The 26,135-nt window shown below is 45.7% G+C and overlaps 1 protein-coding gene across 2 annotated transcripts; it reads left to right on the top strand.

Moving 5' to 3' along the window:
• The first annotated feature begins 3,935 nt into the window (after nucleotides 1-3,935).
• tert (telomerase reverse transcriptase) lies at nucleotides 3,936-24,587 on the top strand. 2 transcript variants are annotated; one of them, XM_046361359.1, is made up of 16 exons: nucleotides 3,938-4,582; nucleotides 4,879-6,409; nucleotides 6,539-6,728; nucleotides 9,757-9,910; nucleotides 10,008-10,175; nucleotides 10,839-11,000; nucleotides 11,127-11,216; nucleotides 12,507-12,592; nucleotides 12,847-12,963; nucleotides 13,591-13,662; nucleotides 15,402-15,590; nucleotides 21,260-21,386; nucleotides 21,495-21,556; nucleotides 22,395-22,519; nucleotides 22,673-22,810; nucleotides 24,166-24,587. In XM_046361359.1, the coding sequence occupies exons 1-16, from the start codon at nucleotides 4,367-4,369 to the stop codon at nucleotides 24,267-24,269; spliced, it is 3,531 nt and encodes a 1,176-aa protein (XP_046217315.1). In that variant the 5' UTR covers nucleotides 3,938-4,366; the 3' UTR covers nucleotides 24,270-24,587. The 2 variants fall into 2 exon arrangements, with proteins under 2 accessions (XP_046217316.1, XP_046217315.1); XM_046361360.1 differs by lacking the exon at nucleotides 12,847-12,963 and having other exon boundaries at nucleotides 3,936-4,582.
• Nucleotides 24,588-26,135: the final 1,548 nt, after the last annotated feature.

Genomic DNA, 26,135 nt, shown 5'->3' with positions numbered 1-26,135 from the left:
ACTCAACCCCCCTCCTGTTAATAAGCAGGTGGTCTGATCCCACCACTCAACCCCCTCTGTTAATAAGCAGGTGGTCTGATCCCACCACTCAACCCCCTGTTAATAAGCAGGTGGTCTGATCCCACCACTCAACCCCCCTGTTAATAAGCAGGTGGTCTGATCCCACCACTCAAACCCCCCGTTAATAAGCAGGTGGTCTGATCCCACCACTCAACCCCCCGTTAATGAGCAGGTAGTCTGATCCCACCACTCAACCCCCCGTTAATGAGCAGGTGGTCTGATCCCACCACTCAACCCCCCGTTAATGAGCAGGTGGTCTGATCCCACCATGGACATTTAAAATGGCTCGTCTCCTTTCCTTTTAACTGACCTGATGGAAAAGAGCTGGACTGAATATCTCTGAAGCCTTTTTGATGAGTAAAAAACCACCGCTAATTTACAGACTCTCCCTCATCCTTGATGTAATCACTAATCTGACTAGTTTCTACTGGGGGGGGAGAGAAGAAGAAGAAGAAGAAGAAGAAGAAGAAGAAGAAGAAGAAGAAGAAGAAGAAGAAGAAGAAGAAGAAGAAGAAGAAGAAGAAGAAGAAATCTATCAAATGGATTCTGAAGGATGTCAAGTTTCAACCAAGATGGTGTTCCTGGTAATAAGTGCCATGTCATTTGGTTGAAACGTTTCCTTTTAAAATGAAAGGGTGGAGCAGAATGTAAAACAGATGATAGTCAGACTACTGGAGGTCTGACTGTACCAGGGACTAAAATAGGCTACTGTTTTTGCTATTTTAAAATTTAAATAAGTGTGTTTTAATTATGGTTGGTGGTATTTTTGCTTTGAACCAAATTATGGTCTGTTTTTGTTTGCGTTCATCTTGTGTGTGTGTGTGTGTGTGTGTGTGTGTGTGTGTGTGTCCCAGGTGTATATTGTATAAACAATACTTTGTTCTGTCCTTCATTAAACTAAAACCGTCTTATGATTTCATCAGAACATAAAACATGTGTACAGTAGCAGATGAGACGTTTTTCTTATTGGTCCTATACAATTCACATTATACCAGACGGCCACCATGAATGAGGCTCTCTGATTGGACTCGTCCTGGCTCATCCTGTATAACTACTGCAAATAGACACTTTTTCTATTCACACACTGGTCATATACACACACATATATATTTTGAGTCCTGGAAGCTAATTTCTTGCAATTCTATACATTTTACCATGGGGGTTTTGTACTGTGTATTTAAGTACTGTATTCTCGACACGGATCATTATAGTTCTACTACTCTACGTTGTATTTTAGTTACACTGTTTTATACAACAGCGCATATTTTATTTGTATTGTAATGAAACAGCAGGGAGCAGGTCTCGAACCCAGGTCTCGACCTTCGAGCCCGAGGTCCGGCGAACTATCGACTGTGTCGCAAATGCATGGCTCGTGCGGCAGGGTCGATTTCCGATGGGTCGTCACAATATAGTGGATTCTGCGTATACTCAATCTCCACGAGGAGTATAAAAGTAGTGTAGTGGAGGTATACGCCATATAAATGAATAAGGCTGAACAGATCACAATGTTACAATGTTGATTAACATACACACGCACGTTCCAAAATGCAATTTGTGGGGAAAACACCATTATAAAATGCTCATACCATTTGCGAGCGGTTTCATGGACAGAGATGGAAATATCCGGTGGAAATTTAGAAAGAGGGAAATCTAGAGTCAACAACGATCATGGTTTGCCATTTACCAGCTGTTTCGTTATGGTCAGTATTATAGCCGTGGGAAGTAGTTTATGCGTGGGGGGTGATGCGATATTTTTTTGTCAGCTGATTGGGTTCCTGGGGAAACTTTAAATTATTTTTATTTCAGGGGGTGCAGAAGGTGCAGCACCCGTACATTTCGCATCTATGGCCAGTATGTATTTACAAAAAAAAAATAGAAATAAAAAGTTACATGCAACTGAAAAAAATACCCTGTCTGAAAATTTCGCTTATGACCAAGTGCGCATGCGCAAACTATCTCCAGCATCTCCGTCGTTACCCATGATGCCAATTTAGCAATTGTGTTGCTAGATTTAGCAATTTATCAGACTACCATGACAACTTTTTTTTCAAACAGCACCTAGGAACAAATTTGGCCACTTTTAACAACTTTTTGGAACTTGTAACAACTTTTGAAAAGTGACTCAAATGCTAAAATGCACGCATTTTCCCTCTAAATGACACTAAAAACGATTTTCTCTTGGCACACACTCAAGTCACAACACACGTGCCTGGCTGCATTGTGAGTGCGGAAGGCTTGCAGCAATTTCAGTAAATTACAAGTCATTGTTGTCTGACTGCAGTAGTACGGGTTCAACGAGACAAACCCAATGAATTTAGTTGCTCACGAATGTTTTGATCTTGAACATAATTTACAACATCAATCAACATGTGTCAATCAAACAATTGTACAGCCAGAAGTACAGAAAAGAGTGGGTGTCTCTGCCTGAACAAATATGATTAGTTTTGCCGAGATGGCCAGTGGGTGTCTCTACCTGAACAAATATGATTAGTTTTGCCGAGATGGCCAGTGGGTGTCTCTACCTGAACAAATATGATTAGTTTTGCCGAGATGGCCAGTGGGTGTCTCTGCCTGAACAAATATGATTAGTTTTGCCGAGATGGCCAGTGGGTGTCTCTGCCTGAACAAATATGATTTGTTTTGCCGAGATGGACAGTGGGTGTCTCTGTACCTGAACAAATATGATTTGTTTTGCCGAGATGGACAGTGGGTGTCTCTGTACCTGAACAAATATGATTTGTTTTGCCGAGATGGACAGTGGGTGTCTCTGTACCTGAACAAATATGATTTGTTTTGCCGAGATGGACAGTGGGTGTCTCTGTACCTGAACAAATATGATTTGTTTTGCCGAGATGGCCAGTGGGTGTCTCTACCTGAACAAATATGATTTGTTTTGCCAAGATGGCAGTCAACGTTATTGTGTATTCTACGTAATGACACCACAACGTCATTTAGCAATGTAGTATATTTAATTCAACTGCTAATAATACTAGGTAAATTTCACATTCACAAATGGTCTAATTCAAAAACCTAACTTTTTTCACTTTATAAATGAGTTTAAACAATATGGCACTACTTTAACTAAAATTAAAAACAAAAAGGCAATTAAAACTTGTATTAGTAATGAATATGATTTATTTGTTTAGGATTACTGCAATGTAAATAGTTTGTTTGTATGCTTGTTTGCATGTGACTATTCCTCTTTTGTTGGTTGGTATTTGTTTAAAAATATATATAGTTTAAAAATATAATAAAATAAAAAAACCTGCTTGAAGCAACTTCCCCTGAAAATGAGTTGGCAACACTGGTCATTACTGCCAAGCACAGGTCGGCTGATTCGGCAGTAGGAAATCACTGTGCCACCTACAAAACATATGTCATATGTAACCGATGTGAAATGGCTAGCTCGTTAGCATTTCAATCGGTGACTCTAAGACCTTGAAGTAGTGGCCTCGGCTTTTGTGGGTGACTGTTGCTAATGTGTGCAGAGGGTCCCTGGTTCGCGCCCGGGTCGGGGCGAGGGCACGTTCTAAAGTTATACTGTTACACATATACATACATCTGTTGTTTCACTGCGCTACACGGAATACAATAATATTTCATCAAAGTAGATTAAGTAGACAATATACATTTTTTTTTTACAGTGACGCCATATTTCTAAATAAACCGAGTGATTTTATTGGGGGTGCAGAATAGGTCAAAAACAATACTTTGATTTTAATTCAGACACGGGATTTTTTGGGGGGGGTTGCATGTCATTTTTATTTCGTCCTTTTTTTAGAAGTACATAACGACCATTATAAAAATAGTTGCTCAGCGAAACACCATTCTTTGGTAAGTACCGAATTTATTTGGACATTATTAAACTTGAGAAGCAGATGAAGAGCAAGTTGAATGTCTGCTTCCGGTGCTTGAGAATGCAATTTGGGTTCATTCTCTCCGACATTTCTCTATTTCCAGTTCATTATCACAGTTTACTTTTATTATTGTGAACAATTTACTGCATTGTTAGGAGCTGGTAACGTGAGCATTTCGCTACACTCGTTATAACATCTGCTAAACCGTATAACGCGACCAATAAACCTTGATTTTGGACTAACGTTAGAGGGTGACGTTTTCTAGCTTCCGATTCGTTGAGCGCCTGAAAGTGGCATCAGGAACAAGTATGAACGGTGCATCGCTGGTTGTCCGATTCCGAAACAGACAAACAACATCTCTCTAGGCTACACAGAGTGACATTAATAAATGGGCACAACAATCCAGCTTTACTACGAGATAGTAGTAGTAGTAAGGATATGCGCTCAAAATGCCCAGTGGCGATATGACGCGTGTGCTCGGCATACTCAGCTCTCTGTATCGGCACGTGGAGACCCTGGAGGAGTTTGCAAACCATATTGTATTCAGAGAGGGACAGAGAGTGGTGCTCATCGAACCGACAGATACAACGCGCTTCATATCGTTTGTCCGGGGAGTGTTTGTCTGCACGGATAAAACCCTACAGGACGTCCCCAGCTGCAATCAGGTACATGTGTAGTTGGCTGGGTACAGAACTAAAACATAGTCTTAAGTAACTAGCTATCTAACCGCATGGAGTAGCCGAGTTTTTACTTAGCCAGCTTAGTTCAATGTTTGCAATGAAATGCAACGTTTTGAAATGACATTTGACTTTAAGAGAGGTGTTTTGTATTGTTTTACAGTGCTATGTTTGACCCCCCCCCCCAAAAAAAGCCATGGATTAAAATGCACAGAGACAGACACACACAACACACAACATTTGTGCCAGTTATGTTGATGTATTGATTTAAATGTCCTCCTTAGATCAGCACCGTGCCTGAGCTGTTGGCGTTCGTGTTGAACAACATCAAGAGGAAGAAGAAAAGGAATGTCCTGGCGCACGGTTATGGTTACACGTTCCAGGACCGCGACGCAGACCAGTTTAAGTTTCATGGCGAGATCACTCAGAGTGCCGCGTACATCCACGGCAGCGACTTATGGAAGAGGATCTGCCAGCGCCTCGGCACGGACGTCTCCAAGTACCTCCTGGAGAGCTGTTCCTTGTTCGTGACGGTGCCGCCGTCGTCCGCGTTCCAGGTGTGCGGCGTGCCTGCGTACGACCGCGTTTCCATGTCAACGGGTATCTCTAGGTTCCACCTGGGATACAGACGGAATGGTACTACTAGGAACAGCCGAGGGAGAAGTAAGGAGGTCGGAAACGGGGGATGGGTATTTCAGGGTTCTGCTGGGAGAAAAAGGAGAAGGGATGGAGGTAGAGACACTGGGAAAAGGAAGGGAGATGAGGTCCGTTTGGGAGGGAAGAGGAAGAGGGAAGAGGTGGAAGGAGGTGGGTGTTTGCCTGGAAAAAGGAGATGCACTCAAAGAGAATCTCCCACAGTCTCCAGTGGGACTAGCGATCGTAAGCACAGAACACTGGAAACAAATGGGGTCAAGAGACCAATGGAGGTTATTTCTCTCACCAAGGGACCCACACAGAGCCTACAGGTTTTCAAAGGTTCTAGCAATGTGGAACAGGTGTCCGCAGAAATGGAATGGCTCAGGAAGCCAATGGAGCAACCGGCTGGACCCGGAAGACCATTAGAGGCTGTGATGGTCACCATAGCGCCCGCCGAGAGCTCTAAACAGGTCTCCGACGGCACAGGTAATATCGAGCAGATGTCGATGAAAACAGGACATAGAAGGCCAGCGGCTGTAGTCCAAAGACCGGTACAAGAACAGTCTGGACCCGTATCGGCCACCGTCCATGTAGAGGGGGGTCCTAGTTGGAGAACAGGGTCGTTCCCACCACTCCCCCACTCCCAGTGTTTCATCCGCACCCTGGGCATGCTCTACGGAGGGCGGGGCATGCGCCGCTTCCTACTGAACAAGAAGAGGAAAAGTAGGGACGAGGGGCCCAGGCGTCTGCAGGGGAGAGACTTAGTGAGACTGGTCTTCTTTGAAGGCGTGGCCTATCTGAACGGAGCAGAAAGGAAGCCTGAGAGACTTCCCAGAAGGTTTTTCACCTTGGTGCCTCTGTTTTGTCAGTTGCTACGGCGACACAGGAGGTGTCCCTATTCTAAGATACTGCAGAGGGTTTGTCCAGCAGTGGGACAGGGGGATATGGCCTCCCTCCTGCCCCAGCACAGTGCACCTCACCGGGTGTACCTCTTTGTCAGAGAGTGCCTCAACGCGGTGGTCCCCTCGGAGTTCTGGGGGTCGGACCATAACCGATTCAAATTCCTGTCCGCAGTCAGGAACTTCCTGTCCATGGGCAAGTTTGAGAGGATGTCATTGGCTGAGCTGATGTGGAAGATGAAGGTGAATGACTGTGATTGGCTGAAGATCAGCAAGACAGGTCAGTTCCTCTTCCACTACTTTCCCAGACTCTTAACCTTGCCCCCTTCTCTCTCTCCTTCTCCATCCAGCTTCCATTAAATCTGTTACTTACCTTCATTCCACCCATTCTAACCCCTCTCATCCCCAGGCCGCTGCCCGCCCAGTGAGCTGTCGTATCGGACGCGAGTGCTAGGCCAGCTCCTGGCTTGGCTGCTGGATGGCTATGTGCTAGGCCTGGTGAAAGCTATGTTCTACGTCACAGAGAGCATGGGACAGAAGAACGCACTGCGCTTCTACAGATACCAGGTCTGGGCCAAGCTGCAGGAGCTGGCTCTCAGGTATTATACACAGTTACACATGTACGAACATGATCATATTTATCTGTCTCACTATCATACACAGCCCTCAGTGGTTTAGTCACTCAGACTTAAACAAAATATCTCTGTGTCTCGCTCTGTCGGTGTGTCTCGCTCTGTCGGTGTGTCTCGCTCTGTCGGTGTGTCTCGCTCTGTCGGTGTGTCTCGCTCTGTCGGTGTGTCTCGCTCTGTCGGTGTGTCTCGCTCTGTCGGTGTGTCTCGCTCTGTCTCTGTGTCTCGCTGTGTCTCTGTGTCTCGCTCTGTCTCTGTGTCTCGCTCTGTCGCTGTGTCGCTGTGTCTCGCTCTCTCTGTGTCTCGCTCTGTCTCGCTCTGTCTCGCTCTGTCTCGCTCTGTCTCTGTGTCTCGCTCTGTCTCTGTGTCTCGCTCTGTCTCTGTGTCTCGCTCTGTCTCTGTGTCTCGCTCTGTCTCTGTGTCTCGCTCTGTCTCTGTGTCTCGCTCTGTCTCTGTGTCTCGCTCTGTCTCTGTGTCTCGCTCTGTCTCTGTGTCTCGCTCTGTCTCTGTGTCTCGCTCTGTCGCTGTGTCTCGCTCTGTCTCTGTGTCTCGCTGTGTCTCGCTCTGTCTCGCTCTGTCTCTGTGTCTCGCTCTGTCTCTGTGTCTCGCTCTGTCTCTGTGTCTCGCTCTGTCTCTGTGTCTCGCTCTGTCTCTGTGTCTCGCTCTGTGTCTCGCTGTGTCTCGCTCTGTCTCTGTGTCTCGCTCTGTCTCTGTCTCGCTCTGTCGCTGTGTCTCGCTCTGTCTCTGTGTCTCGCTCTGTCTCTGTGTCTCGCTCTGTCTCTGTGTCTCGCTCTGTCTCTGTGTCTCGCTCTGTGTCTCGCTGTGTCTCGCTCTGTCTCTGTGTCTCGCTCTGTCTCTGTGTCTCGCTCTGTCTCTGTGTCTCGCTCTGTCTCTGTGTCTCGCTCTGTCGCTGTGTCTCGCTCTGTCTCTGTGTCTCGCTCTGTCTCTGTGTCTCGCTCTGTCTCTGTGTCTCGCTCTGTCTCTGTGTCTCGCTCTGTCTCTGTGTCTCGCTCTGTCTCTGTGTCTCGCTCTGTCTCTGTGTCTCGCTCTGTCGCTGTGTCTCGCTCTGTCGCTGTGTCTCGCTGTGTCTCGCTGTGTCTCGCTCTGTGTCTCGCTCTGTCTCTGTGTCTCGCTCTGTCGCTGTGTCTCGCTCTGTCTCTGTGTCTCGCTGTGTCTGTGTGTCTCGCTGTGTCTCTGTGTCTCGCTCTGTCTGTGTGTCTCGCTGTGTCTCTGTGTGTCTCTGTGTCTCGCTGTGTCTCGCTCTGTCTCTGTGTCTCGCTCTGTCTCTGTGTCTCGCTCTGTCTCTGTGTCTCGCTCTGTCTCTGTGTCTCGCTGTGTCTCTGTGTCTCGCTGTGTCTCTGTGTCTCGCTGTGTCTCTGTCTCTCGCTCTGTCTCTGTGTCTCGCTCTGTCTCTGTGTCTCGCTCTGTCTCTGTGTCTCGCTCTGTCTCTGTGTCTCGCTGTGTCTCGCTCTGTCGCTGTGTCTCGCTCTGTCTCTGTCTCGCTCTGTCTCTGTGTCTCGCTCTGTCTCTGTCTCGCTCTGTCGCTGTCTCGCTCTGTCGCTGTCTCGCTCTGTCGCTGTGTCTCGCTGTGTCTCGCTGTGTCTCTGTGTCTCGCTCTGTCTCTGTGTCTCGCTCTGTCTCTGTGTCTCGCTCTGTCTCTGTGTCTCGCTCTGTCGCTGTGTCTCGCTCAATGGGAATTGATGGGAAATGATGTAAATATATCACTAGCCACTTTAAACAATGCTACCTTATATAATGTTACTTACCCTACATTATTCATCTCATATGCATATGTATATACTGTACTCTACATCATCGACTGCATCCTTATGTAACACATGTATCACTAGCCACTTTAACTATGCCACTTTGTTTACTTTGTCTACATACTCATCTCATATGTATATACTGTACTCGATACCATCTACTGTATGCTGCCCCGTACCATCACTCATTCATATATCCTTATGTACATATTCTTTACCCCCTTACACTGTGTATAAGACAGTAGTTTTGGAATTGTTAGTTAGATTACTTGTTGGTTATCACTGCATTGTCGGAACTAGAAGCACAAGCATTTCACTACACTCGCATTAACATCTGCTAACCATGTGTATGTGACAAATAAAATTTGATTTGATTTGTCGCTGTGTCTGTGTCTTGCTGTGTCTCGCTCTGTCTCGCTGTGTCTCGCTCTGTCTCTGTGTCTCGCTCTGTCTCTGTGTCTCGCTCTGTCTCGCTGTGTCTCGCTCTGTCTCTGTGTCTCGCTCTGTCTCTGTGTCTCGCTCTGTCTCTGTGTCTCGCCCTGTCTCTGTGTCTCGCTCTGTCTCTGTGTCTCGCTCTGTCTCTGTGTCTCGCTCTGTCTCTGTGTCTCGCTCTGTCTCTGTGTCTCGCTCTGTCTCGCTGTGTCTCGCTCTGTCTCTGTGTCTCGCTCTGTCTCTGTGTCTCGCTCTGTCTCTGTGTCTCGCTCTGTCTCGCTCTGTCTCGCTGTGTCTCGCTCTGTCTCTGTGTCTCGCTCTGTCTCTGTGTCTCGCTCTGTCTCTGTGTCTCGCTCTGTCTCTGTGTCTCGCTCTGTCTCTGTGTCTCGCTCTGTCTCTGTGTCTCGCTCTGTCTCTGTGTCTCGCTCTGTCTCTGTGTCTCGCTCTGTCTCTGTGTCTCGCTCTGTCTCTGTGTCTCGCTCTGTCTCTGTGTCTCGCTGTGTCTCTCTGTGTCGCTGTGTCTCGCTCTGTCTCTGTGTCTCGCTGTGTCTCGCTGTGTCTCGCTGTGTCTCTCTGTGTCTCGCTGTGTCTCGTTGTGTCTCTCTGTGTCTCGCTCTGTCTCTGTGTCTCGCTCTGTCTCTGTGTCTCGCTCTGTCTCTGTGTCGCTCTGTCTCTGTGTCTCGCTCTGTCTCTGTGTCTCGCTCTGTCTGTGTGTCTCGCTCTGTCTCTGTGTCTCGCTGTGTCTCGCTCACTTTAACTCTGTGGTCAGCGTTGACTCATTTTTATGACCTTGTTCCCAGTGGTCACCTCTCTAAAAGTCAGATGTCAGAGTTGACCCTGGCCCAGATGACGTCGCTCCCCAAAACCACTGTCACCTCCCGCCTCCGCTTCATCCCCAAGACCGAAGGCATGAGACCCATCACACGGGTCATAGGGGCGGACGCCAAAACGAGGGTATGACTTTGACCCCTTTTTAATAAGAAGTGTTTTCAGAAGTTTATATTTGTATCCGTCTTGCTGATTGTGTGTGTGTGTCGTCTGTCCCCTCCAGTTGTTCCAGACCCGTGTGAAGGAGCTGTTAGATGTGCTAGGTGTCTGTGTACGGTCCTCTCCCTCTCTCCTGGGCTCTACAGTGTGGGGGTTGACCGACATCCACAGAGTCCTCTCTTCCATCACCCCTGCTCAGAAAGACAAACCACAGCCGCTCTACTTTGTCAAGGTTGATCTGACCGTTTCATTCCATAGTTCTATACCTTTACCCCCCTCCCCCCCCTCTCATTTTCTCTCCACTTGCTCTCTCTCTCTCCCCCAGGGGTGAAAGTAAGCTGGTATGGTACGGCGTCCCGGTAAAATAAATAGTGTGGGTACGCCCTACCGGTAAAACATGAGCCTATCACGATGAAAACAAAATGTCAAGAGAACTGTAGGCTATGAGACTGTTGTTAATCATTACCGTATCCAGTATGTACTGTACATTACCGTATCCAGTATGTACTGTACATTACCACACCAGTATGTACTGTACATTACCACACCAGTATGTACTGTACATTACCACACCAGTATGTACTGTACATTACCACACCAGTATGTACTGTACATTACCACACCAGTATGTACTGTACATTACCCCCCCCTCTCTCTTTCTCTCAATTCAAAGGGCTTTATTGGCATGGGAAACGTGTTAACGGCGCCAAAGCAAGTGAAATAATCAGAAATTAACAAACATTATTAGAGTCACAAAAAGTTTAAAAGGAATAGAGACATTTTAAAATGTAATATTATGGCTGTATACAGTGTTGTAACGAAGTGCAACTAGTTAAAGTACGTAAGGGAACATAAATAAACCTAAATGTCATCTCTCTTACCACCCCTCTCTCAGGTGGATGTGAGTGGGGCCTACGACAGTCTACCCCACACTCAGCTCTTGGAGGTGATTGGTCAGGTCCTGTCACATGTGCAGGAAGAGCTATTCTCCGTGCGATGCTATGCCAAGGTGTGGGCAGACACCCATGAGGGCCTCAAAAAGACCTTTGTCAGACAGGTACAGCACACACACACACACAGTCTTACCAGTCCTTTGTCTCGCCAAACTTGTCCCCCCCGCACAACTTTGTTTCGTTTACATTTGTCTGTGTTCTTGTGTCCATTTTGTGTGTCTTCCGTGTAGGCAGACACTGTGGCGTCCACCAACATGAAAGGCTTTGTGATGGCACTGCAGAGAGAGGGCAAAGTTCACGATGCCATACTGGTGGAGCAGGTGAGAGGATGGAATGGCAGCCATTTTTGAAGAAGTGCTACAGCGGTGTCCTACCATACCAATAACTATTTCATTCCTTCTAGAATTGTCCCAGCACAGCACCCATTTTAATAGTAAATCCCAACTCTTCCTGGCTGAGGTGTTCTAACGCTAGTGCGTTCTAACGCTAGTGCGTTCTAACGCTAGTGCGTTCTAAATCTAGTGCGTTCTAAATCTAGTGCGTTCTAAATCTAGTGCGTTCTAAATCTAGTGCGTTCTAAATCTAGGGCGTTCTAAATCTAGGGCGTACTAAATCTAGGGCGTACTAAATCTAGTGCGTTCTAAATCTAGGGCGTTCTAAATCTAGGGCGTTCTAAATCTAGTGCGTTCTAAATCTAGGGCGTTCTAAATCTAGGGCGTTCTACATCTAGGGCGTTCTACATCTAGGGCGTTCTACATCTAGGGCGTTCTACATCTAGGGCGTTCTACATCTAGGGCGTTCTACATCTAGGGCGTTCTACATCTAGGGCGTTCTACATCGAGGGTGTTCTACATCGAGGGTGTTCTACATCGAGGGTGTTCTACATCGAGGGTGTTCTACATCGAGGGTGTTCTACCGCTAGTGTATTCTAAATCTAGGGTGTTCTAACACTAGGTTGTTCTACATCTAGTGTGTTCTACATCTAGGGCGTTCTACATCTAGGGTGTTCTACATCGAGGGTGTTCTAACGCTAGTGTATTCTAAATCTAGGGTGTTCTAACACTAGGTTGTTCTAAATCTAGGGTGTTCTAACACTAGGTTGTTCTAAATCTAGGGTGTTCTACATCTAGGGCGTTCTACATCTAGGGCGTTCTACATCTAGGGTGTTCTACATCTAGTGTGTTCTACATCTAGTGTGTTCTACATCTAGGGCGTTCTACATCTAGGGCGTTCTACATCTAGGGCGTTCTACATCTAGGGCGTTCTAACGCTAGGTTGTTCTACATCTAGGTTGTTCTACATCTAGGGTGTTCTACATCTAGGGTGTTCTAACGCTAGGTTGTTCTACATCTAGTGTGTTCTACATCTAGTGTGTTCTACATCGAGGGTGTTCTACATCTAGGGTGTTCTAACGCTAGTGTATTCTAACACTAGGGCGTTCTACATCTAGGGCGTTCTACATCTAGGGCGTTCTACATCTAGGGCGTTCTACATCTAGGGCGTTCTACATCTAGGGCGTTCTACATCTAGGGCGTTCTACATCTAGGGCGTTCTACATCTAGGGTGTTCTACATCTAGGGCGTTCTAAATCTAGTGTTCTCTTCTGTCAGCATTTCTCCACAGATATTCATGGCAAAGACGTCTTGGAGTTCTTTACCCAGATGCTCTCTAGTTGTGTTGTCCAGTTTGGGAAGAAGTGAGACGATTATATTTTCTCTTTCTCTACATTTTTATATAGAAAAAACATTTACATACTTTGTTTTTGTGTCAAATTATCCCGTTATTCTTTAATGACTGAGTTTCTCTGAAGTCTCTTCATACTTCAGTCTGTCTAATGACCCCCCCGTCTAATGACCCCCTGTCTAATGACCCCCTGTCTAATGTCCCCCCTGTCTAATGTCCCCCCCCGTCTAATGCCGCCCCCTGTCTAATGTCCCCCCTGTGTTGTAGAACGTTCCGTCAGTGTCAGGGGATTCCTCAGGGCTCCGTGGTGTCGTCTCTGCTGTGCTGCCTCTGTTACGGCCACATGGAGAACCTTCTGTTCCCTGACGTCAGTCAGAGAGGAGGGTAAGGAGGAGGTTGGGGAGTTAAACAAGGGGTTGTATAAATAACGTTAGTCAGAGAGGAGGGTAAGGAGGAGGTTGGGGAGTTATACAAGTCAGAGAGGAGAGTAAGGAGGAGGTTGGGGAGTTAAACAAGTCAGAGAGGAGGGTAAGGAGGAGGTTGGGAAGTTAAACGAGGGGTTGTATAAATAACCTTTGACTGACTGACGGAGAAGCATAGTGGATATGACCAGTGACTTTTCTCTTCTTTTCAGATATTAAATAACGTCAGTGTTGTGATCTGCTGTGCATGTGATTTAATCTAAACCCAAATCCCCGAACGTTTCATTCACCTTGGATCAAATTCCTCTTGTCTGTCAGTCAAACTTCTTGAATAACTCCCAACTCACCATCAGAGGGCAACCTTTGAAAGAACCAAGTATCCAGTGTCTAACCTGTTATCTCTGCCTCTCTAACCTGTTATCTCTGCCTCTCTCTGTCAGGCGTCTAACCTGTTATCTCTGCCTCTCTAACCTGTTATCTCTGCCTCTCTCTGTCAGGCGTCTAACCTGTTATCTCTGCCTCTCTCTGTCAGGCGTCTAACCTGTTATCTCTGCCTCTCTAACCTGTTATCTCTGCCTTTCTCTGTCAGGTGTCTGATGAGACTGGTTGACGATTTCCTCCTCATCACTCCTGACCTGAGCCAGGCACAGACCTTCCTCAAGTAGGTCCCATTTCTCTTCTATGTTACCTTCCTGACCTGTGCTAACCATTACCATATTTAACCTTCCTGACCTTTGCTAACCATTACCATATTTAACCTTCCTGACCTATACTAACCATATATAACCTTCCTGACCTATGCTAACCATTACCATAAATAACCTTCCTGACCTATGCTAACCATTACCATATATAACCTTCCTGACCTATGCTAACCATTACCATATATAACCTTCCTGACCTATGCTAACCATTAGCATATATAACCTATATATAATATATAACCTTCCTGACCTATGCTAACCATTAGCATATATAACCTTCCTGACCTATGCTAACCATTAGCATATATAACCTATATATAATATATAACCTTCCTGACCTATGCTAACCATTACCATATATAACCTTCCTGACCTATGCTAACCATTACCATATATAACCTTCCTGACCTATGCTAACCATTACCATATATAACCTTCCTGACCTATGCTAACCATTAGCATATATAACCTATATATAATATATAACCTTCCTGACCTATGCTAACCATTACCATATATAACCTTCCTGACTTATGCTAACCATTACCATATATAACCTTCCTGACCTATGCTAACTATTAGCATATATAACCTATATATAATATATAACCTTCCTGACCTATACTAACCATATATAACCTTCCTGACCTGTGCTAACCATTACCATATATAACCTTCCTGACCTATGCTAACCATTACCATATATAACCTTCCTGACCTGTGCTAACCATTACCATATATAACCTTCCTGACCTATGCTAACCATTACCATATATAACCTTCCTGACCTATGCTAACTATTAGCATATATAACCTATATATAATATATAACCTTCCTGACCTATACTAACCATATATAACCTTCCTGACCTGTGCTAACCATTACCATATATAACCTTCCTGACCTATGCTAACCATTACCATATATAACCTTCCTGACCTATGCTAACCATTACCATATATAACCTTCCTGACCTATGCTAACCATTACCATATATAACCTTCCTGACCTATACTAATCATTACCATATATAACCTTCCTGACCTATGCTAACCATTAGCATATATAACCTATATATAATATATAACCTTCCTGACCTATACTAACCATTACCATATATAACCTTCCTGACCTATGCTAACCATTAGCATATATAATATATAACCTTCCTGACCTATGCTAACCATTAGCATATATAACCTATATATAATAAATAACCTTCCTGACCTATGCTAACCATTACTATATATAACCTTCCTGACCTGTACTAACCATATATAACCTATATATAATATATAACCTTCCTGACCTGTGCTAACCATTAGCATATGTGGATGAGATAAAAATATTTAGATGCACTATTGTAAAGTGGTTGTTCCACTGGATGTCATAAGGTGAATGCACCAATTTGTAAGTCGCTCTGGATAAGAGCGTCTGCTAAATGACTTAAATGTAAATGTAAATGTAAATATGAGATATAGCTTAGTGGATCAGTGGCTCAGGCCAACTATACAATGTGAAAGTAAATTTCACATTTTGTTGAGGTCATGTCTTTGTTGGAGGCAGAAATTGTTACACAAGTCTGTAAAATCGTTGGTTTCTATATTTCAGGTGTCTCCAGTGGGTCCCCATATTCCCCATCCCCACATGTTTGATGTATTTCCTGTCGATGATGTCATTTCCTCCTTTTCTTAGGACTCTGGTGGCGGGGGTACCACAGTACGGGTGTGTGGTGAACCCCCAGAAGGTGGCTGTTAACTTCCCATTGGGTGAGGGGGGGTCCTGTCCTGCTGGGGTACGCCTGCTGCCTTTACACTGTCTGTTCCCCTGGTGTGGACTATTGCTGAATACACACACCCTGGACGTCCACAACAACTACGCCAGGTAATATATATTACACTCTGGAGTTGGTCCTCCCTTTGCTGCTATACCAGCCTCCAGTGGTCTGCGAATGCTGCTCCACTAGATGTTGAAACGTTGCTGCTGGGACTTGCTTCCGATCAGCCGTAAGAGCATTGGTGAGGTTCGGGCACGGATGTTTTAGCGATTTAGGCCTGGCTCGCTGTCGGTTGTTCCAATTCATCCTGAAGATGTTCCATAGGGGTTGAGGTCGGGGCTCTGCGCAGGCCAGTCAAGTTCTTCCACACCGATCTCAACAAACCATTTCTCTATGGACCTCGCTTTGTGCACAGGGGGCGTTGTCATGCCGAAACAGGAAAGGGCCTTCCCCAAACTGTTGCCAAAAAGTTGGAAGCACAGAATCCTCTAGAATGTCATTGTATGCTGCAGCGTTAAGATTTCCCTTCACTGGAACTAAGGAACCATGAAAAACAGCCCCAGACCATTATTCCTCCTCCACCAAACTTTACAGTTGGCACTATGCATTTGGCCAAGTAGCGCCCTCCTGGCATCCACCAAACCCATATTAGTCCGTCGGACTGCCAGATGGTGAAGTGCGGTTAATCACGCCAGGTAACGTGTTTCCACTGCTCCTGAGTCCAATGGCGATGAGCTTTACCCGACTCAAATCAAATCAAATCCAATTTTATTTGTCACATACACATGGTTAGCAGATGTTAATGCGAGTGTAGCGAAATGCTTGTGCTTCTAGTTCCGACAATGCAGTAATAACCAACAAGTAATCTAACTAACAATTCCAAAACTACTGTCTTATACACAGTGTAAGGGGATAAGGAACATGTACATAAGGATATATGAATGAGTGATGGTACAGAGCAGCATACAGTAGATGGTATCGAGTACAGTATATACATATGAGATGAGTGTGTAGACAAAGTAAACAAAGTGGCATAGTTAAAGTGGCTAGTGATACATGTGTTACATAAGGATGCAGTCGATGTTGTAGAGTACAGTATATACATATGCATATGAGATGAATAATGTAGGGTAAGTAACATTATATAAGGTAGCATTGTTTAAAGTGGCTAGTGATATATTTACATCATTTCCCATCAATTCCCATTATTAAAATGGCTGGAGTTGGGTCAGTGTCAATGACAGTGTGTTGGCAGCAGCCACTCAATGTTAGTGGTGGCTGTTTAACAGTCTGATGGCCTTGAGATAGAAGCTGTTTTTCAGTCTCTCGGTCCCAGCTTTGATGCACCTGTACTGACCTCGCCTTCTGGATGATAGCGGGGTGAACAGGCAGTGGTTCGGGTGGTTGATGTCCTTGATGATCTTTATGGCCTTCCTGTAACAACGGGTGGTGTAGGTGTCCTGGAGGGCAGGTAGTTTGCCCCCGGTGATGCGTTGTGCAGTCCTCACTACCCTCTGGAGAGCCTTACGGTTGAGGGCGGAGCAGTTGCCGTACCAGGCGGTGATACAGCCCGCCAGGATGCTCTCGATTGTGCATCTGTAGAAGTTTGTGAGTGCTTTTGGTGACAAGCCGAATTTCTTCAGCCTCCTGAGGTTGAATAGGCGCTGCTGCGCCTTCTTCACGACGCTGTCAGTGTGAGTGGACCAATTCAGTTTGTCTGTGATGTGTATGCCGAGGAACTTAAAACTAGCTACCCTCTCCACTACTGTTCCATCGATGTGGATAGGGGGTGTTCCCTCTGCTGTTTCCTGAAGTCCACAATCATCTCCTTAGTTTTGTTGACGTTGAGTGTGAGGTTATTTTCCTGACACCACACTCCAAGGGCCCTCACCTCCTCCCTGTAGGCCGTCTCGTCGTTGTTGGTAATCAAGCCTACCACTGTTGTGTCGTCCGCAAACTTGATGATTGAGTTGGAGGCGTGCGTGGCCACGCAGTCGTGGGTGAACATGGAGTACAGGAGAGGGCTCAGAACGCACCCTTGTGGGGCCCCGTGTTGAGGATCAGCGGGGAGGAGATGTTGTTGCCTACCCTCACCACCTGGGGGCGGCCCGTCAGGAAGTCCAGTACCCAGTTGCACAGGGCGGGGTCGAGACCCAGGGTCTCGAGCTTGATGACGAGCTTGGAGGGTACTATGGTGTTGAATGCCGAGCTGTAGTCGATGAACAGCATTCTCACATAGGTATTCCTCTTGTCCAGGTGGGTTAGGGCAGTGTGCAGTGTGGTTGAGATTGCATCGTCTGTGGACCTATTTGGGCGGTAAGCAAATTGGAGTGGGTCTAGGGTGTCAGGTAGGGTGGAGGTGATATGGTCCTTGACTAGTCTCTCAAAGCACTTCATGATGACGGAAGTGAGTGCTATGGGGCGGTAGTCGTTTAGCTCAGTTACCTTAGCTTTCTTGGGAACAGGAACAATGGTGGCCCTCTTGAAGCATGTGGGAACAGCAGACTGGTATAGGGATTGATTGAATATGTCCGTAAACACACCGGCCAGCTGGTCTGCGCATGCTCGGAGGGCGCGGCTGGGGATGCCGTCTTGGCCTGCAGCCTTGCGAGGGTTAACACGTTTAAATGTCTTACTCACCTCGGCTGCAGTGAAGGAGAGACTGCATGTTTCCGTTGCAGGCCGTGTCAGTGGCACTGTATTGTCCTCAAAGCGGGCAAAAAAGTTATTTAGTCTGCCTGGGAGCAAGACATCCTGGTCCGTGACTGAGCTGGATTTCATCTTGTAGTCCGTGATTGACTGTAGACCCTGCCACATGCCTCTTGTGTCTGAGCCATTGAATTGAGATTCCACTTTGTCTCTGTACTGACGCTTAGCTTGTTTGATAGCCTTACGGAGGGAATAGCTGCACTGTTTGTATTCAGTCATGTTGCCAGACACCTTGCCCTGATTAAAAGCAGTGGTTCGCGCTTTCAGTTTCACGCGAATGCTGCCATCAATCCACGGTTTCTGGTTAGGGAATGTTTTTATCGTTGCTATGGGAACGACATCTTCGACGCACGTTCTAATGAACTCGCACACCGAATCAGCGTATTCGTCAATATTCCCATCTGATGCAATACGAAACATGTCCCAGTCCACGTGATGGAAGCAGTCTTGGAGTGTAGAGTCAGCTTGGTCTGACCAGCGTTGGACAGACCTCAGCGTGGGAGCCTCTTGTTTTAATTTCTGTCTGTAGGCAGGGATCAGCAAAATGGAGTCGTGGTCAGCTTTTCCGAAAGGGGGGGCGGGGCAGGGCCTTATATGCGTCGCGGAAGTTAGAGTAACAATGATCCAAGGTTTTACCACCCCTGGTTGCGCAATCGATATGCTGATAAAATTTAGGGAGTCTTGTTTTCAGATTGGCTTTGTTAAAATCCCCAGCTACAATGAATGCAGCCTCCGGATAAATGTTTTCCAGTTTGCAAAGAGTTAAATAAAGTTCGTTCAGAGCCATCGATGTGTCTGCTTGGGGGGGGGATATATACGGCTGTGATTATAATCGAAGAGAATTCTCTTGGAAGATAATGCGGTCTACATTTGATTGTGAGGAATTCTAAATCAGGTGAACAGAAGGATTTGAGTTCCTGTATGTTTCCTTCATCACACCATGTCCCGTTAGTCATGAGGCATACGCCCCCTCCACTCTTCTTACCAGATAGATGTTTGTTTCTGTCGGCGCGATGCGTGGAGAAACCCGTTGGCTGTACCGCCCTGGATAGCGTCTCTCCAGTGAGCCATGTCTCCGTAAAGCAGAGAACGTTGCAGTCTCTGATGTCCCTCTGGAATGCCACCCTTGCTCGGATTTCATCAACCTTGTTGTCGAGAGACTGGACATTGGCAAGAAGAATACTGGGAAGTGGTGCGCGATGTGCCCTTTTTCCGAGTCTGACCAGAACACCGCCGCGTTTCCCTCTTTTTCGGAGTCGTTTCCTTGGGTCGCTGCATGCGATCCATTCCGTTGTCCTGTTTGTAAGGCAGAACACAGGATCCGCGTTGCGGAAAACATATCCTTGGTCGTACTGATGGTGAGTTGACGCTGATCTTATATTCAGTAGTTCTTCTCGACTGTATGTAATGAAACCTAGGATGACCTGGGGTACTAATGTAAGAAATAACACGTAAAAAAAACAAAAAACTGCATAGTTTCCTAGGAACGCGAAGCGAGGCGGCCATCTCAGTCGGCGCCGGAAGACTCCAGCTGGTGCTTGGCATTGGTGGGAAACACATGTGGAGATCATCGATGTAACTACTCCGTCTCACAATGACATGGTGGTTGGAACTAAAAATTACACATTTGGACTCATCAGACCAAAGGACAGATTTTCCACCGGTCTAATGTCCATTGCTCGTGTTTCTTGGCCCAAACAAGTCTCTTCTTCTTATTGGTGTCCTTTTTAGTGGTGGTTTCTTTGAAGCAATTTGACCATGAAGGCCTGATTCACGCAGTCGCCTCTGAACAGTTGATGTTGTCTGTTATTTGAACTCTATGAAGCATTTATTCGGGCTGCAATTTGTGAGGATGGTAACTCTAATGAACGTATCCTCTGTAGCAGAGGTAACTCTGGATCTTCCATTCCTGTGGTGGTCCTCATGAGAGACAGTTTCATCACAGCGCTTGATGGTTTTTGCGACTGCACTTGAAGAAACTTTAAAAGTTCTTGAAATGTTCCATATTGACTGACCTTCATATCTTAAAGTAATGATGGACTGTCGTTTCTCTTTGCTTATTTGAGCTGTTCTTGCCATAATATGGACTTGGTCTTTTACCAAATAGGGCTATCTTCTGTATACCAACCCTACCTTGTCACAACACAACTGACTCAAACGCACAAATTGTCCTTTTTAACAAGGCACACCTGTTAGTTGAAATGAATTCCAGGTGACTAGCTCATGAAGCTGGTTGACAGAATGCCTGTGTGCAAAGCTGTCATCAAGGCAAAGGGTGGCTTCTTTGCAGAATCTCAAATATAAAATATATATCTTGATTTAACACTTTTTTGGTTACTTCATGATTCCATATGTGGTGTTTAATAGTTTTGATGTCTTCACTATTATTCAACAATGTACAAAATAGTCAAAAATAAAGAAAAACCTTTTGAATGAGTAGTTCTAAAACATTTTGTGTGTGTGTGTGTGTGTGTGTGTGTGTGTGTGTGTGTGTGTGTGTGTGTGTGTGTGTGTTTTATAACTTTCATATTATAGGAATGATTTCAATCTTTTTGTCGTGCAACTTTGTTGCAGGCAACGTTTTCAGAGGGGACACACTGACCAACCCTGATGCAACTTTTGTTGCAAGCAACATAAATTCTGGCTGGATTTTAGATGGTTATTTTAGCCTTTTGTACTAGAGGGGAATTTAGGAGGATGAATTCTCTGTTACTGAAGTCCTACTATCTCTGATTCCAAGCTGGCAGGCAATCTACTGTTATCGTTCCTGTGTCTCTCAGTTATTGCCTTTATGGGTTCTGGTAAATTGTGCTAAACTTCCTTGAACCCTGGCTGTACTTACTGGTATAGAGTTCTCTTAAATTCCCTCTGAGCAACAGTAGACACCCATCCTAGTGGCACTGGAGAGGGGGGGGGGGGGTTCAGATTGTTAATGGGTCAATCCAACCGGTCTAATCGGATGAATATGAATAGAGTTGGTAATGACGACTCTTTAACTAACTGGATGTTTTCATTATGATAAGTAGGGCACAACGGAACCTGAGCTCTTCTTCCCCTCTCTTCTCAGCTACGCTGGCCTATCCCTGCGCTACAGCCTGACGCTAGGCTCCGCCCACTGCGCGGGGCAGCAAATGAAGAGGAAGCTCATGTCCATCCTTAGATTCAAGTGCCACGCCCTCTTCCTGGACCTCAAAGTGAGTCGTGCTCTGCTATATGATGACCACCTGTCAATCAATTGCTTGTCCACTCTCTATCCTACCTGACGTGGGACTGTCATCCAATCCCTGTTGTGTATATTTCAGACCAACTCCCTGGAGGCGGTCTATAGCAACATCTATAAGTTAGTGTTGCTGCACGCGTTCAGGTAAGGTAGCCTTTGGTCTGACCCGAAAAATGACCTTTTCAGTGGTTTGACGTCTCGTTTCGGCCCTACGTGAAACGTGTGACACACACACACACACACACACACACACACACACACACACACACACACACACACACACACACACACACACACACACACACACACACACAGTGCCTGTCCCTGTCTCCTTCAGCCAGAGTAAACAGAGAAGGACTTTAGCCTCTCTGTCTGGAAGAAACCCAGAGACACACTAGCTTCCTTTATAAGAGGAATGTGTCTGGATGGAGCAGATTGATGGTTAACTGTTTTATAGATGCAGTAATACACAGTAGTAGAAAGTGTATATCTCTCTATGGTTAATGTTTCCCCGGGTTTATAAATTAAATCACTTTTATTCATTTATCTGTAATGGAGTCAATCATTGATTTTTTTGGGGGGGGGTTACCTGTTATTCCAAGAGTGGACACATTTAATTTCTCTTAACCATTTCAACATCTAGTCACCCATAGCAGATTAATATTTATAGTCCTTCTAGTCACCCATAGCAGATTAATATTTATGGTCCTTCTAGTCACCCATAGCAGATTAATATGCGTGGAACTTCTAGTCACCCATAGCAGATTAATATGCGTGGAACTTCTAGTCACCCATAGCAGATTAATATGCGTGGAACTTCTAGTCACCCATAGCAGATTAATATATATGGTCCTTCTAGTCACCCATAGCAGATTAATATTTATGGTCCTTCTAGTCACCCATAGCAGATTAATATTTATGGTCCTTCTAGTCACCCATAGCAGATTAATATGTATGTTATTTTTTGTGGTTGTGGCGTTAGGTTCCATGCCTGTGCACAGAGTTTGCCGTTTGGTCAGAAAGTGGGCGGAAACCACTCTTACTTCCTCAATCTGATCTGGGACTTGGCGGAGTACACCAACCAGCTAGTCAGACTCTGCAACAAAGGCAAGCCTGAGATGTTTACTACATGATATAGGACTCCCCGTGCTCTCTGTGTGTTTTTAGCTTCCAGCTCACTCTCACCTTCTCCATCTCTGTCCCCTCATCGTCACTGTGGTTTTGATTAGCTAAGTGTGCTGATATTTATTCCCCCCCCAGGTCTGTCTCTAGGCTGTAAGGCTTTAACAGGTAGCCTTCAATATGAGGCAGTAGAACTGATATACTGTCTGGCCTTCCTGTTGGTTCTGTCCCGTCATCGGCCCCTCTACTACCATCTCCTCGCTCCGCTACGCACACGTACGTACCCACCCTACTCCACCTTGTTGTTGTTGTTGTTGTTGTTGTCTCCCTTCACCAATATATTCCTGAAATATACTAGACTGTAAATGCATTAAACCTGCAAGATAACTGCAACACTGTGAAGGTATATATCATGGTTCTTACTGGCATTGAAGACGGCGAGATCCAGTATTGACATGATCAGGTTAGTGGTTATTGATCCAGTATTGACATGATCAGGTTAGTGGTTATTGATCCAGTATTGATATGATCATGTTAGTGGTTATTGATCCAGTATTGACATGATCAGGTTAGTGGTTATTGATCCAGTATTGATATGATCAGGTTAGTGGTTATTGATCCAGTATTGATATGATCATGTTAGTGGTTATTGATCCAGTATTGATATGATCATGTTAGTGGTTATTGATCCAGTATTGATATGATCATGTTAGTGGTTATTGATTCAGTATTGACATGATCAGTTTAGTGGTTATTGATATGATCAGGTTAGTGGTTATTGATCCAGTATTGACATGATCAGGTTGGTGGTTATTGATCCAGTATTGACATGATCAGTTTAGTGGTTATTGATATGATCAGGTTAGTGGTTATTGATCCAGTATTGACATGATCAGGTTAGTGGTTATTGATCCAGTATTGACATGATCAGGTTAGTGGTTATTGATCCAGTATTGACATGATCAGGTTAGTGGTTATTGATCCAGTATTGACATGATCAGGTTAGTGGTTATTGATCCAGTATTGACATGATCAGGTTGGTGGTTATTGATCCAGTATTGACATGATCAGTTTAGTGGTTATTGATCCAGTATTGACATGATCAGGTTAGTGGTTATTGATCCAGTATTGACATTATCAGGTTAGTGGTTATTGATCCAGTATTGACATGATCAGGTTAGTGGTTATTGATCCAGTATTGACATGATCAGTTTAGTGGTTATTGATATGATCAGGTTAGTGGTTATTGATCCAGTATTGACATGATAGTGGAAGGACGGGTGTGGGCAACACAGGCCGCAGGCAGTGCAGGTCCAGAGGTGCCTACACTCAGAGTAAAGGGTCAGTAAGTGTGGAGGTTGTCATTAAGTTAATTTATATATATATATTGTTGTGTGTTAACTGGAGAGTGAGGTGAAAGGTAGGAGAGATGGTGCTGATGTGAACCCAGAGGCGGTACATGTGCTCCAGAGGCATGGTCTTAGTCAGGTAGACCACCCTGGGCCACGTCGAGTTCATTTCTAAAGATGGGAACATCCCACTGGATCGGACACATCTATCTGTCGACCACTTAACTGTTCATTTACCTGCCATAGTCAGCTTTAACTGTGTGTTTCTCTCTGGCTCTACAGGTAAGAGGAAGCTGGAGGGGAAGCTGGGGGGTTTGAGATTGGCACGAATCAGACAAGCTGCCACACCCAAAATGCCTGAAGACTTCAAGGCCATCCGGGCCTAGAGGAGAATTTCCACTACTGTGACCTCTTGCTCTCTGCTCCTTGTCACCTCTTAACCCTATAACCTCTTAACCCTATAACTGTGCACAGCAGGGAGGGGAGGGGGGGGCTTAAACAGTCGGGTCAGAATACTGTGTGGACAATTGTAAATTGTTTGGTTCAATATTTTGGTTTGGTTGAATACTAGCTCATGTTTTGCTTCTGTTGTACTTTTTAAAGCAGACCGAGGTTGTAGGTCAGTGAGTGATAAGGATGAATCATAAAAGGCTGTCTTTTTTTTTTAAAGTATATGTAATAAAGATTTCTATAAGATCAACAGACCCATCTCTTTGTCTGGACTTTTGTCTGTTGATTCATCGAGTGCTCAGTAATCGAAAGGCAGTTCCTTTCGGGTCAGTCGTCCTGGGTATAACATACTCCGGAGAGTCACAGTCTCGCGACTTCTGTTGAAGGACCGAAAATCACACCCGACAAGGCCAATGAAATCTGTTCCTCGCTTGAAAGCACCACGTTAAACAGGTGATGAGCGGTTAAGGATCAGATGAATTCCTTCACTGTTCACCGCTGTGTGAACAGGAACAATGCACACTGCTAAAACAAACAATTGGAACACGAGACCGCCTTGCGAAACAAAACTGTCCCTTACTGATTGATATACTGTGCTCACCTTCTAGACGGTGTCTGCTGGAGTTGGTATGGTTCTCCTTGTTTCCTACTCGACAACAATTAGTTATTCTTTGTATGTCTTGGCCTGGCTATCCAGTGTTGGCTGTAGGTGTCGGCTCTCCCTCCCTTAGACGACGAAGGTGAAACTGTGGGTTCATGTCCAAATAGCTGGTTCCCCTACTAGTCCAGAACAATGGGGCAGCTGGTTCCCCTACTAGTCCAGAACAAGGGGACAGCTGGTTCCCCTACTAGTCCAGAACAATGGGGCAGCTGGTTCCCCTACTAGTCCAGAACAAGGGGGCAGCTGGTTCCCCTACTAGTCCAGAACAAGGGGACAGCTGGTTCCCCTACTAGTCCAGAACAATGGGGCAGCTGGTTCCCCTACTAGTCCAGAACAAGGGGGCAGCTGGTTCCCCTACTAGTCCAGCACAAGGGGGCAGCTGGTTCCCCTACTAGTCCAGAACAAGGGGACAGCTGGTTCCCCTACTAGTCCAGAACAAGGGGACAGCTGGTTCCCCTACTAGTCCAGAACAAGGGGGCAGCTGGTTCCCCTACTAGTCCAGAACAAGGGGACAGCTGGTTCCCCTACTAGTCCAGAACAAGGGGACAGCTGGTTCCCCTACTAGTCCAGAACAAGGGGACAGCTGGTTCCCCTACTAGTCCAGAACAAGGGGACAGCTGGTTCCCCTACTAGTGCAGAACAAGGGGACAGCTGGTTCCCCTACTAGTCCAGAACAAGGGGACAGCTGGTTCCCCTACTAGTCCAGAACAAGGGGACAGCTGGTTCCCCTACTAGTCCAGAACAAGGGGACAGCTATGGACGTTCTGCTTACTCCGGAACGGGCCCTATTCACCGGGACCGGAAAGAGGAAGCGGCTTGCGGCCACTTAATGAGATTATATCGGCCAACAAATAGACCCGCCATTTTGCCCTCCCTGTTCCGATGGTGAACGTGCTGGAGAACAATGGAACAATGGATGAGTTCTATCAGGAGCTGAACAACTGTAATATTCTACAGTGAGCTACAAAACTATTGGGACAGTGACATGTTTTTTGTTTTTGGCTCTGCACTCCAGCACTTTGGGATTTGAAATACAACGACTTGAGGTTAAAGTGCAGACTGTCCGATTTTTAATTTGAGGGTATTTTTTACAGCACTTTTTGTACATACGGAGTAAACCAATCACTGTCCCAATACTTAC

The sequence above is a fragment of the Oncorhynchus gorbuscha genome, linkage group LG09 (assembly GCF_021184085.1).
Source record: "Oncorhynchus gorbuscha isolate QuinsamMale2020 ecotype Even-year linkage group LG09, OgorEven_v1.0, whole genome shotgun sequence".
NCBI classification, from domain to species: domain Eukaryota; kingdom Metazoa; phylum Chordata; class Actinopteri; order Salmoniformes; family Salmonidae; genus Oncorhynchus; species Oncorhynchus gorbuscha.
The sequence above is the reverse complement of the archived record's forward strand: the minus strand, read 5'-3'. Positions and strand labels throughout refer to the sequence as shown.